This window comes from Mustela nivalis, assembly GCF_964662115.1.
Source record: "Mustela nivalis genome assembly, chromosome: 7".
In the NCBI taxonomy this organism is placed as follows: Eukaryota; Metazoa; Chordata; class Mammalia; order Carnivora; family Mustelidae; genus Mustela; species Mustela nivalis.
In genome coordinates, this window is record NC_139026.1 from 142,497,104 (window position 1) to 142,510,876 (window position 13,773).

Below are 13,773 nucleotides of genomic sequence, written 5' to 3' on the forward strand. Positions count from 1 at the left end.
TCCCCTCCAAGTAAATCCCTACAGCCCCCTGAGCTCTGATGGAGCCCCAGGACCTGCTCGGGTAGCCATTAGTAAATGATCAGTGTTGGCGTGAAGGAAAAGATGTGTGCTTATGTACCCCTGAACTAGAGCTACAACGGAAGAGATGACATCCATCCAGCAAACACATCCTGTTCTCAAATAGAAAAGGGCAAAAGGAATCGAAATTTTTGGCCATCTTTGTGAGATCCAACAGGACTGGTCATCATAAGCAGCAAATGGTAGCAAGGTCAACTGTCAACTATGAGAGAGGGAGGGCTCCGTTTTTGATGCGTTCAAACCAACCATTCTCTCCCAGTATCTTATAGGCAGGGCAATTCACAATAGCCAAATGGCTCCTGGGAAACTAGACATGAGAAGAGGGGAGTTATCCGACTCACAGTGGATTTAGATTTTCCATGGTACCCCTATGCCCCGCCTAGTAAAATCTGGTGGAAATTACAAACTGTAGAAATTCAACTCTGTATTACAATAACAGGATGCACCTGTAGATTTCATAGAATTAGCAGCAGCGTTCTCTCGACACCAGTTTGAGAGAAATAAGGCTGTTTGCATAGAACCAACTGGGGCAAAATCTGAAATAGTATGACACTCCTCTCAATGATGAAACATGTCACTCACAGCAGACTCGACTAGGCATCCGCCCCCACGTAACAAACAGGTACTGAAGACCGCCACCTCCCAGCTTCTCTTGTATTGGTTGCTTTGCTACTTGGGGGATTGCCAATTTAACAGACGTGTTTGCAGGTGCCTGGGGCTTTTCTAGAGGCTCCCAATCCCCATAATTACATTATGGGCTCTTTGAGAGCTGGAACCTGCGATTTCTTTGTCTTTGCATCTTTCAGATCCTGGACTGAGTGCCTTGTTTCTGGGTCCCCGATCTGTATTCCTTGACTTATAATGAAGGGTGCACCCAAGAGCATGTGTCCTGTGTGAGAAAAAGGAAACACTAGCACCTGTAATGGAGATTTCAGACCTATAGCTAGGAGATAAAGGTGAGAAAGGCTCGGGACACCATAGGCTTGGGAAAACAGCCTCTTACTGAACTGAACAAGAAACGTGAGCTACGTAAACAGTAAGCTTTCCGCAGCACCTCCCGTCATTGGGCTGCCAAGAGTCCTCCTCTCTCTGGATTCTGCCTCTGCTGCCACAGCTCGGCGAGGTGCTCTGCTAGGAGTGTGAGATGACAGAGCAAGGCTGCTTTCATGTGGTACCGCTGGGAAAGGCAGGGCAGGCCTGCAAGCTCAAAGGATCCCTGCAGAACCCAGCAGTCATTTCTCTTGTCAAGAGCTCGTTTCCTTCTCTGAGTGGGTTGTGAGCATCCTCAGATCAGGCCTGAATTTCTCAGCCTGCCCCAGATCCTAGCACCACGCTTTAACCATAGGTACGCGCTCAACATTTGTTGAGGGGTGATTTGACAGAGGCAAAATTATTTTATCCAAGTTCTGCCTTATCCCTTCCTGAGACTCACCTGGTGGAGAGAGGAGCCCACAAAGAAATGGTGAACAGGATGGCAGCAGGAAAGGAGAGGGAGAAACTGTGAGATCCTGAGCTCACTGGCCTTCTCTCGTGCCCCTATCTCGCAGAGAAAGCTGGGCTCAGCATGTTAACACACCCTCAAAGTGAAGTCAGCTCCAAAAGGCATGAGCAAGAAATGAGACTTTTTTTTACTCAAGCTTTTTGTGGAAATATTGGGGAAAGGGGCAAACATTGCAAAGCAAATCACAAACTATTATTTGCCAATGGTCTTAAAAATCTCTTTAAGTTCTCTATCATTTCCCCAAAGTTCCCTTTAATTTTTCACCCTCTGAACCCCTTCTCTGCCAGCCTCTGTCATCTCTCTTTTTTTTTTTTTTCTATAAAGCAATTTTTCTCACCCTTGGCATCTCTAATGTGCAAACTCAGGCTCACCCTATTGACTATGCCTTTGAGAACGGGTGACACCATCGTCGACAGATAGGAATCAGCTGTGTTACCTCATCACCTATAGGACCCACCATCCCTCCCTGTGATCCCTGCTTTCTTATCTCTTTCTTCCTTATCCCGCCTTTCTCCTCATTTTTTGTTTCTGCTTCCAGTCATTCAAGATCCATCTCTTTTACCTTTCTTTCAAAGGAGAATATGTGCCACTTGGGACTAGGGGCATTGTTGAAAGGGCCATCAAAACGACAAGCCATCATGGTAAGTGAGGGGAAAGTGAAAGAAGGTGATAGATTTCTCACGTCTTTTCTCTTCACCTGCTCCTCTTTCACCCCCTTCTCCCTTATCCCCTAGAAATCATTTCTGCTGCAAGCTAGCTACTCATCAGTGGGGTGATGGAAGAGATGGGGGAACCAAGGTTTAGGATAGTCTGGGTGATAAATGTCAAAAACAGAGTTCCTCCTTGAAGGACCACCCAGCAGAGTGGGAGCGAGAGAGCAACCAAAAGTGAACAACTAACTCTTGTCCATCAATGGCACCGCCTTTCTGCCCCTCACCTAACCTCAGGCTCAGGCACCTGGACTTACCCCCTGTTGCCTCCTCCCATCTACCCTTGCTGGCCCCTTTGTTCCGTGTTCACTAGCATCTTCCCCAGGGAACTTTCAAGGAAGGGAAAAGATGAGACTCAAATCAGTGAGTTCTACCTCTACCAAAGCCCACAACTTCCACTCTTTACTTCTTGCCCCTGTATGCCAGGTAAAAGACTGCATTTTTTCCTTTGCAAGTTGTCTGGACATCATTCCTCCTTGCCATTCCAACTTGTGTCACTTGATTCAGGGCCTCATTCTTTCATGCCTGGGGACTATCGTAGCATCTCTATACTCTCAAGATCTCATGGTGGCCGTCCCCAGCTCAGGCATCATGTGGATGTTGTCCCACTCCTTCTTTGACATCTTCGGTGGTTAAAGTCCAGATATCTTATAATGTCCATCATGGTCCACCCCAGTTTGAATCCAGGTGACATTTCTACCCATAGCTTCCACCACCTGTCTACCTGGCTCTTCTTCTGCCCAAATGCAGACCGTGCCCTGTTATCTCAGAATGTCCTACCAAGGCTGCACTGACCCCTCAAGGACAATTCTTAGGCCTTCCTTGATCATACCAACCCACTAAATTTTCCCTTCCTGACTTTCTGCTGTTCTTATCGTGACCATTTTTATTTGTCATTTTTTACCATGAGAAAATTATTTTTCAAGCCTAAAATAAGGCAGATCGGTCAGCCATTTGTTGTCTGATGTAAGGAAGAGTTTCTTCTGGGAAGTACCAAGCTTTTCTGGTAACAGGGTTGAGCAATTTCCTGATTAACTGAGACTCAACTTGCAGAGTTGACCACCCGTCCTGTGAGGATCTCAGTTACCTTTAACCAAATGTTCCTTCCTTGAGCCTAATCTATCAATGCCATCTAGCTACTTTTTCTTCCAAAAACAAAGCAAAACCACCTACTAGAAAAGAAATCTTTGAATTGGACTCATTGGAAATTACCTCCTTCAGCAGGCTGGAAACAAAACTTGGACATAGGCTCACAAAGAATTTGCCTGCAGTTGCTTTGTTAGGCTAGTTATATTTTTACGCATAATTGTCTTCACAAATAGCAGTATAACAGCATATAAACAGTGGATTATGGGACAGCATGACAGGTACTAGGACTGAGTAGATACGATTAGAAAAGACCTCTTGGAGGCAGTGATTCTCATATGTCTTTCCATCTCAACTGTAAATTCATTAACCACAGCAGCTTTGGTATACAGAGGGTCACTGTGAGTTGATGTATAATTCACGACAAAATGGTTCTGCCACCTTCTCCTCTCCCTAGATCTTCTGTGTCTTCACTGAGCAGTGTGACATTAACTAGAAAGCTCAAGGCCAGGAAAAAGGACTGAAAGGTCACTCGGTGCAAACTGTAAAAGTCAGCTATTTGTTTTAGATTAGTCTGTCTTAGTACCAAGAGTTGGCCCTCTTATTTTGTCAGAAAAATTGTGAGGCCTTTGTGATCTGGTATTATTTTGAAACTTTTCATTAATATGATTTCAATATTTTATAAAGACCATCAGTTACTTTAAAGGTATTTTTTTGTGCTGCTTTATTAGTGGTCCTAGGAATTCCTTAGCTGCTTGACCTTCAACAACTTCTTGTTTCAAATGTCAAGATATGTTTATGTGAAATTTTTTTTTTTTTAAAGATTTTATTTATTTGTCAGAGAGAGTGAGCGAGAGCGAGCACAGGCAGACAGAGTGGAAGGCAGAGTCAGACGGAGAAGCAGGCTCCCTGCGGAGCAAGGAGCCCGATATGGGACTCGATCCCAGGACGCTGGGATCATGACCTGAGCCGAAGGCAGTTGCTTAACAAACTGAGCCACCCAGGCGTCCCATGTGAAATTTTTTTTTAAGATTTTATTTATTTATTTGACAGAGAGAAATCACAAGTAGATGGAGAGGCAGGCAGAGAGAGAGAGAGGGAAGCAGGCTCCCCGCCGAGCAGAGAGCCCGATGCGGGACTCGATCCCAGGACCCTGAGATCATGACCTGAGCCGAAGGCAGCGGCTCAACCCACTGAGCCACCCAGGCGCCCCTATGCGAAAATTTAATATTAGGAAGAAACTTCAAATTACAACATGTCACACAATGGAATCATTGAGTTAGATTTATTGTTTAAAGCAAAATGGCAGAGTCTCCATATTTGGGAAGGATAAGGTAAAAATGTTTTTGCTTAGAAGCTAAGAAAATGCTTTGGGGGCAGCTTCTAAACCAAATAACTGTAATTTTTATGAGGATTGTTGGCCTGGTTAGGTCCTTGTGACGAAGGCCACATTTGACAGTCCTTACACGCTTACACTGGTATGTAGGGGGAAAGAGAAGAGCATAGAAATTGCACGTGGCTCCAAAAAAAAACTGTCAGCTAATTTGCCTTCAGAAGCTCACTTCTCCTTTTTCAAGAAATCTCAGGTTGCATTTTTTTTCATATTCACTTAGAAATGTTAAGTCTTGCTGCTTGTTCATGTCAGTCCCAGTGGCAGAACCATTTAAAATTCTTCTAGTCACAGAGGTGAGTCTGCAGGGCTGTGGGATATATACATGTTGGGTATTCGCTAAATTGGGTAACGTCGTAAGCACAGGATGAAATTAAAACCCAAGTTACGTGACAGACCAGAGACCAGTGAATTGACAATCACAACACGACAGTGTGTTGGAGACCTCCAACAGCTCACCAAAATCATTCTTCCTTTCTTCTCGGGTAAATGAGTAGAAGACATTCCCAAGCCTCCCATAGCCAAATCACTATTTCCATTTTAACAATTTGTTCCCGGGGCATCTGGGTTGAGTGGCCGGTTCTTGGTTTTGACTTGGGTCATGATCTCATGGGTCCTGCAATGGAGCTCCGTGCCAGGTTCCTGACTCAGCGCGGAGTCTGCTGGAGATTCTCTCTCTCCCTCTTTCCCTCGCCTGACGCATCCCCATACATGCTTTCTCTAAAAATAAGAAATACATCTCTTTTTTTTAAAGATTTTATTTATTTATTTGACAGAGAGAAATCACAAGTAGGCAGACAGGCAGGCAGAGAGAGAGAGAGAGGAGGAAGCAGGCTCCCTGCTGAGCAGAGAGCCCGAGGCGGGACTCGATCCCAGGACCCTGAGATCATGACCTGAGCCGAAGGCAGCGGCTTAACCCACTGAGCCACCCAGGCACCCAAAAAATACATCTACAAAAAGTAATTTGTATACTGTTTTTATAATAAAAATGAAAAATAAAAGATATTTAATCTATTTTACTAATACCTTATCACTTTGTTACTAATAAAATAAAATAGATCTAGCTCTTCTAATTATTATGAGGAGGAGCTGAGGGAGGTTCTATTGTAAAGCAAAAAAATATCATGCTTCAAATTTTGATTATTTTATAAAGAAATTAAATTAATTTGTGAGATTAACTTCTGTTGTCTACTTTAATCCAAACATACATTACGAGTCCTGGTCAGTATTTCTTTGATCCTCAAACAATTTGTAAATAAATATCATTAAATTTAATTTTACTTTAACTTCATAAAGGAAAAAGAAGCCGACATAAAATTGAAAGTATTAGTGAACTTTAAGGTAATTGTCACTTTCCCTCAAGAAATATTAATTGCTAAGACCTTCTAGGGTTTAAGAAATCATGAAGCACACGAAAAATCTTGGAGGCGATCATGGTTTTATTTGCTTCTTCATTACCTAAGTGCTCATTCTCTGAACGTGTCTGCATTTCACATTGTGGCCTTAGTTTCCTTTTAGCACTTTAGTCTTGCTGGTAGCCAGTAGCCAGCCTTTTCCCCTTCCTTTTTTGAACAATTCAGTCCTAAATCTTTCAGGGAGAGCAAAGCACGGGAGCCTAATGTGGCTTCTGGTGGAATGTGGCACAGTTGCCCAGAACAGTGGTGGGGTCACAGCCCAAAGGTAGTGAGGAAGGTGTCTCCATGGGGAGACTGTCTAAAAGGAGGAGTCAGGGTCTAAGCAGAATGGAGTGGGGGTCCCCACAGGGAGCGGTCCAGTGGGGGAAGTTAGAACCTGATCAGGGTGAGAGGGGCCCAAAAGGACAGGCCGATTGGCAAGGGCTATCTGAGCCCCCGTGAGATGGGAATGACGTTCACGCGTGGGGTTGGTGGCGGAACCCAAGCAAGTGGAGAAGGTCATCCCCAAAAGGAAGGGCCCAGCATAGTGGTGACGCACCCATGCAGGGCCAAAAGCACATCCGTGAGGTGTGGAGGGCTAGCCTGGTAAGGGCTGTCGGAGCCTGATCAAGACGAGCTCATTGCCTCCGAGTTTGGGAGTTGACTCAGAGTAGGAATTCAGAGCCTGAGCAGGGAAAGGAGGGAATCCGTGTGCGGCAAGGAATCGTGGCAGGAGTAAGAGGCTGATAACATACAGGGGGCTTTATCAAAAAGTGTCGAGACTAGAGATAATGGAAACCAAATTTCCCACCGTCAGGGAAGGGAGTTAAAAAGATAGGAAAGGAGAAAACTAGAATTCAACCCTGTGGTATTAGATCGAAAGTGGGATGTTGGGAAGTATCAGAGTGAACACATTCATGATTTTCAATATGCATAGATGGGTGTAGAAAACATATAGACAGAAAGGTGAGGGTGAATGTGTGTGTGTGTGCATATGCGTGTGTACATACATGTACTCTACATGCATATATTCCCTAGCTTTGCCCATTGGGAGAGCCTGGGATTAGTTCTTCCCCGATGGCAATGAGCACACCATTGAGCACATAGTGGCTTCTAAAGTCTGTTTTCCTCTAAAGGAACCAGGGTCTTTGGATAAATGGCTGATTCCAGGGCTGAGAAAGAGAAAGTAAAAGAGGAACCCAGAAAATCTTTTTATGCAAGAAGTACTCAAGAGGAATGATGAGGCACATCAAAAGGACAGAGAAGCCAGCTTGAATGGGCCCCCAACTGACAAATGGGGAGAATCTGAGCACTGAAATGAACAATAACAGATTATAACCTACTGCATAAAATAAAAGAGCATGGGTCCACATAGATATAAATAAATGAGTCAATAACGGATATTAAAACCTATCACAGAATATTTAATACAAAGAGGAAAACAGTGTCTCTAAAGCAAGGGTACCTGGAAGATACCATTTTATTTAACCAACTGACCAGAGTAAACGTCATCAGTAATGGGATGAAAGGGTGTGAGGTAAGAACACAGCCCCACTTCCACATTATTCCTGCCAAAGACACAAAACTAAATCGAATCACCAGGAAACAGTCTATAAATCCAAACTGAGGGAGAATCTACAAAGTGACTTATCTGTTATCTTCCAATGGGTCAGGTCACGAAAGCCAAGAAAAGACCAAGGACCTGCTAGAGGCACGCGACAATGAGATGCAAGAAATGGTTTTGAACTGGATCCTTTTGCTGGGAGGAGTCACCGAGACAAGTAGAGGAACCTGGGTCCAAGGACAGGGGGCAGTAATGCAGCAACCCTGTTGCCTAACTGATAGTTATAGTGATGCTGGGGAATTTCTCTGTTGGTCAGAAATACTCACTGAAGTATTCGGGGCAAAGGAATGTTCCACCGGCAACAATTCTGACATAGTTTATTGGGAGGAGGTATTTGTATTGTACTTAAAATTTTTCTGTAAGTTTGTTTCAAAATTATGCAGTGATAACTATGTCTAGTAAAATTCCCTTAAATTGGAAATTTTTATCAGTGGGGCAGACTCTGGAGAAAACAGGATTTGCTGCCCTCCCCTGTGTGGGGTTGAACGTGCTTCTAGCAGTGAGGATAAGCCCGCTCTGGAATCTTAAAAAAATAATCTCGTCACACTTTGATAAGTATCCCAGAAAGAGAGCAGTTGACTGTTTTTCTCTGCAAACTCTGGCACTCAGCTAGGAAATGACCCACAGTTCATTTGCAGTATTCCAAGGCTGTCTTCAGAGCTACTTGCTTTTCTGAAAGAATGTCAGAGGTGGAGATAATACATATTGGTACCGTGAAGTACTTTGGTTTGCTCAGACGGTCTTCCCTTTGCTTGCTTTTGAATACTTAAAAAACTATATTTTATGATAACTAGATGATTGTTAATGGACATGAATTTCTGGACAGCACAACCATTTCATGAAAAGCAGAAGGTAACTCTGATAATTCAACAAGGAAGAAAGATTTAATTTTGGGGGGGGGGAGTCCAAAGTTTAAAACCAAAGCCCACGTTTTAAATATTTCCTTTATTTATCAGAGAGAGAGAGAAAGAAAGAGAGAAAGCAGGGGCACGGGGAGAAGGAGAAGCAGACTGCCTAGTGAGTAGGGAGCCCCGATGTGGGATTCCAGCCTAGGACCCTGACCATGACCTGAGCTGAACGCGGATACTTAACCGACTGATCCACCCGGGTTCCCCAAAAGCCAACTTCTCGTATGACCCTTTAAGAGAAAGACAAATCTGAAGGCAAAATACCTTGTAAAATGACACCTCACATTCAAAAACCTGGACATCGTGGTGAAATGATTATAGCCACGACTTAATATAGATGTCGAGAGACCATTCATGCATTCCGAGTAGGGGTCAGTCTGTTTCCTTTTCAATTCCCTCAATATTGAAGACCCCGCCATGGGTCCCACCCATCTCGCGTGGGACCTGCTGACTCCCCAGGGAGCCTCAAGTCTGGGGGGGAGGACCTCGATTTCACAGTGAGGTCGATTTATGAAATGTGAAAGGAGACCACTGCCAAGAAATGCTCGCTCAACCTCTCTCGGCGGCGGGGGAATCTCCCTTCCCTTCTCTGGGTGAAGCTGAAGACAGAATTCATACGTCAAGTCCAATCCTTCTCACACACACACACACCCCCCTCCAGCCCACACCTCCCAGCAATTGAACTTGAAAAAAAAACCTGGTTAAAACCACTTCCTATATTTGAGACTAGAGAGGGCCAGGCACAATTTCCTGACTGAACAAAGCAGCCTAATGAGAGCGACTCCAGACTGTCCTAGAGACTAGAGAGACCGCAGCGAGGGTGACGGTCCGGACCGACTGAGGTCCTTTCATCTCCCATCCTCCCGGCAGGGTGCGAGTCAGAGGCTGATAGGAAACTTGACCTTCTGCCAAGAAACACCTTCTCTCCTCTGCCCTCAAGAAGGCGGCTGATCCCACGTGCCAGGACAATGGAGCCAAGCTTGCTGATGTGGGGAATCTCTACCTTCATCACAGTATCTGGCCACATGACAGGTAAGAGGTCACAGGGTGCCTTCAGAATCTGGGTAAGGCTAATGGATGTTACCTCTTCCCAGCCACAGAATCAGGAGTGGGGAGTTGCTTACGTAGAAAATGCAAACAAAGGGGTTGAATCTTGGGGTCTACGCCTTGTCCATGACTCCCCCCCTCAGGACCCCATGTTAGGCTTCCGTCATCCCCGATCTATAAACAGAGCTTGAAACTGGGGATCTCCTGCCACTCAGTCTTTGTTATCTCTGGGGTGAATGGAGTAGCATGATAACGGAATGTGAATGGGGCTACTAATGAGCAGGTTGCTCAAGAAATTTCCTCTTATTTTCCAATGGATTTGGTTTTTCACGGCACCAACCAGGTATAAGATAACAAGAAAAATCTACTAGGAATCTCTCTAAAACCAAGGTAATGTCCTGAGATGTCAGTAATCTCAGTGCCCCGATATAGGAAATATCGGGGTAATTTTAAGTTTGGCTTCGAGGATGTATATGTTATTTTTAACTGCCTCAGGAAATAATATCGAGGATTTTCCTTACATGTGCAACATTATAGAAATTTTAGAAAGCATAAGTGTACTCACTTTAAGAACTCTACTTTTTCTTATGACTTTATGTGTACGTATGCATGTATCCATATGTGTATATATACACACACACATATGCAAATTTTGGATTTCATTCATCCTTTCAAATGGGTTTTGTCAAAGATTTTTTTTTAACAAATCAGAAACCGCTAACTTCTACCTCAAACCACCTTCCCTAATTGAGTGTGAATTTTCTAATAACTTCTTCCCTTGCTTACCCAAAAGGACAGATAAGATATCAAAGTCTACAATTTCATAGCCTTAATTTCTAGATGAATAATAATGCTAACCAGCCATAGAAAGGTGTGTTCAGAAGTGAAGCGTGTGGCTTCACTTCTTTTTGCTTACTTGGTGAAGTAGCTAGGTGGAGCTGTGAGCTGACCCAGGGGTAGGAATTTCTTTATTGTAGAGTTGAAGAAGGCATGATTTCTGGAAGGTTTATGCGATGACTTCTGTTTCATTATGATCTTTGCAAAGTGGGAGGACAGTCCAAGCTATAACAGAAAAGCCTTTACAACATATCTGGGAAACACATTTCCCGTAAACCTGTGTTCTTGCTAGCCACTGGTGACTTATCTGCAGATATGAATGGTCTTGGTGGCCGTGGGGCAAGTGGGAGTATTATGAGAAATCTTCCATTCACTCAGGTCTCCAAAAGTCTATTCAGTACCTCTCAGTCCCCATCTCGACACCGTAGGAAATACAAAACTGAACGAGACATAGTCTCAATCCTTGAGAGACTTATAACCTAGCAAGGGAGGGAAAGGCATGGGGACCAGGGCAGTACTGTGGATTAGAATGTGACGGAATCTCTGTGAGCAGGACAAACAGAGAAGCTGCATGACAGTAGCGTGCCTTTGCACGCTGAGAGACCAGTAAAGTTGCCCAAGTGGACATTCCAGATAGAAAGGCCCTATGACCAAAGACACATCAGAAGATGAGGGAACAGCAGGAGGTTTGTTGTGGCCCCCAAGACTGGATGAGCATGTGGGGACATTGGGGATCGAGTATGAAAATATAGGATGGGGTCAAATGAACGATCCAATGACTGCTAGACAATAAAAATGACCATGACCATTTACAGAGCGCCTTCCTTGTGCTAGACATGTTAAGTCTCATTTTCATCCTCATAACCACTTGGCAGTGTGAATATCACAACCTCACTGGGTGAAGAACCCAAAACTCAGAAGTCACACAGACAGGGACAGAGTTGGCGTTCCACCCCGGGGCTCCCTGACTTACGATTTTCCCATTCATTGCAGACACGTCTGTGGAGATGACCCTTGCATAGAGTGGAGGGAGATCAGGTGCACGGAGACAAGTTGCGAGGCCCCTAAAATAGTCCTGTCAAGAGGCTAATGAAGACTTGGTGGCCAAAGAGTGAAATGGGTTGAGTTTCTTGGATTAACATACAGTTTAGGAACCACCCCAGGATAAGAAAGAACCTCATCTCAGACCTTTTCCTCCAAGAGGAGGAACCCAGTCTTAAAATAAACAAGACTTTTTATTCCTCAGGGGGGAGAGGTCTCTAACGAAATCAAACAGACTGTCAACAGATGCAATTTCTAGCTGATTCATAAGGCAGATTTTCATTCTGAAAATTTCCAAAGCCGCCAGTTAAAATTGTGATGGGTTGCAGAGCATGTATTAGTCAACTTCGGTGTTTTTAGTCTCTGTATTTCTGGGTCCTGGGATGTGGTTAAAAAGAGAATTCTCCTGATGTTACCAACATGGCACGTTAGCGAAGGCACCTTTCTCAGAATTGTGGAAATTCTGCAAGTTTATCTGTGCTTTCATCATCTTTCTTTCATTCTAGGAATTCTGTGATCAAATCTTCATCCCCTAAATTAAAAAAAAAAAAAAAGCCAAAGTGCGGAAACCCATTAAGATGATATTTTTGTCTAATTATCCCTTCTTGTAAAGACTGCTGCCCACACTGGGATTTCCCCTCTTCAAGTTTGTCATTAAAACCCAAAATGCTTCACTCTCCACATCTAAGCATTCCATTTCTTCAGATCCCAAAGCATTGTTACCATGGTTGACTCTGCTCATGTTCAAGACACACTTTGGAGAGACAGGGCTTTGGTAAGCTTAGGGAATGTCTTACAGATCAGTTGCCACTTTCTTTTTTTTTTTTTTAAAGATTTTATTTTTTATTTAACAGACAGAAATCACAAGTAGGCAGAGAGACAGGCAGAGAGAGAGGAGGAAGCAGGCTCCCCGCCGAGCAGAAAGCCCGACGTGGGGCTCGATCCCAAGACCCTGGGATCATGACCTGAGCCGAAGGCAGAGGCTTTAACCCGCTGAGCCACCCAGGCGCACCCCAGTTGCTACTTTCTTATAACAGCATGTCTTACATAGGCAGTGCTGTACGTCACCTGTACGTACGCTCCATTTTAGATTTGACCCAAGCAAGGCATGCAAAAAAGTGACTTCACCCATGGTCAGTTAGAGGGGCTAGTAAAGAACCCTTGTTGATTCCTAGAACTCCAACACTTGGACCCACTCATCTCAAAGAGAAGTATTCTTAAATTTCTTTGGCTAAGTCTTGAGGATTCTGGATACTTCTCTGTTAGGTGTGGTGGAAGTTGTTGCTGTAATAGCTAGAGTCACCCCTGAGTCAGGCTATTCCACAACATGGGAGCTGTTCAAGTGAACTTCCTTGCTTCCCTCCTTGCCCAGGGGTCAGGAGAAACTTAAAAACAAAAACAACTTTGAAACGTTCCTTTAGAAAGTGGGGTCTATCACCTCAGGTCAGTGGAGAGAAGAATTGGGAGAAAATCGAACCTTGAAAGTGAGCCAAGGCCCATCCTAACAAGCATTGTTGGAGGATAGAAGACCAGACATGTGAACAGCATGACTTTTGACAAACTGCCCCTCCCTCCCCGGGCCTCAGTTTCTCCCTATAAAATGAGAAGCATGAAAGAGAAGGTTTTGAGACTCTTGTTGTTCTGTCAAAAATTCTGAAAAGGAACTAAAATAAGCTCTGCTTAAAAGGCATTTTCAAGTGAGGGTATTTTCAGACGAAAAAGTTTCCAGACTGAAGAGATACACACAAGGTCTGGGCTAAAGAGACATTGAAGTGGCAGAGTAGCAAAGCCTGGCATGTCACAGCAGGTTATTTCCAACTCTTGAAAGCTACTCACAGCGCTTAGCCATGACCCACTGCTTCCGTACATGCCGCAGTTGTAAGCGTCAAGACCAAAACACCACCGAGGGCCGGTGATGCATCCTGCTGCTTGTTTGCTTCCTCGGGGAGTCTTCGCCTTCAAACCATTTCCTTGTTCCTCACAGGAGCGATCCTACACGCGTGGGAATCTGTTTCTCCTCTCTTTATCCTTGGCCATTTCCTGCGAGAAAAGGATAGGTCCTCATTCAATGGACGGCTTCAAAAGTTACAAGCCCTCTGTCCCTGAAAATGTTCCAGTAGAGCTGTCTCTGGCCACTTCTGGGGCCATCGAGGGATG

General features: G+C 44.4%; 1 protein-coding gene across 4 annotated transcripts in view; it reads left to right on the forward strand.

Moving 5' to 3' along the window:
- The first annotated feature begins 9,400 nt into the window (after positions 1-9,400).
- IL2RA (interleukin 2 receptor subunit alpha) overlaps positions 9,401-13,773 on the forward strand; it is a 47,850-nt gene continuing 43,477 nt past the window's right edge. For 2 of the 4 annotated variants that reach the window (XM_082738755.1, XM_082738757.1), the window contains exon 1: positions 9,422-9,723. In XM_082738755.1, coding sequence (XP_082594881.1) covers positions 9,660-9,723 — 64 coding nt within the window. In that variant the 5' untranslated portion in view covers positions 9,422-9,659. Of the gene's footprint in view, positions 9,724-13,773 lie in introns of all 4 variants that reach the window. The other 2 variants (XM_082738758.1, XM_082738756.1) reach the window with 2 other exon arrangements.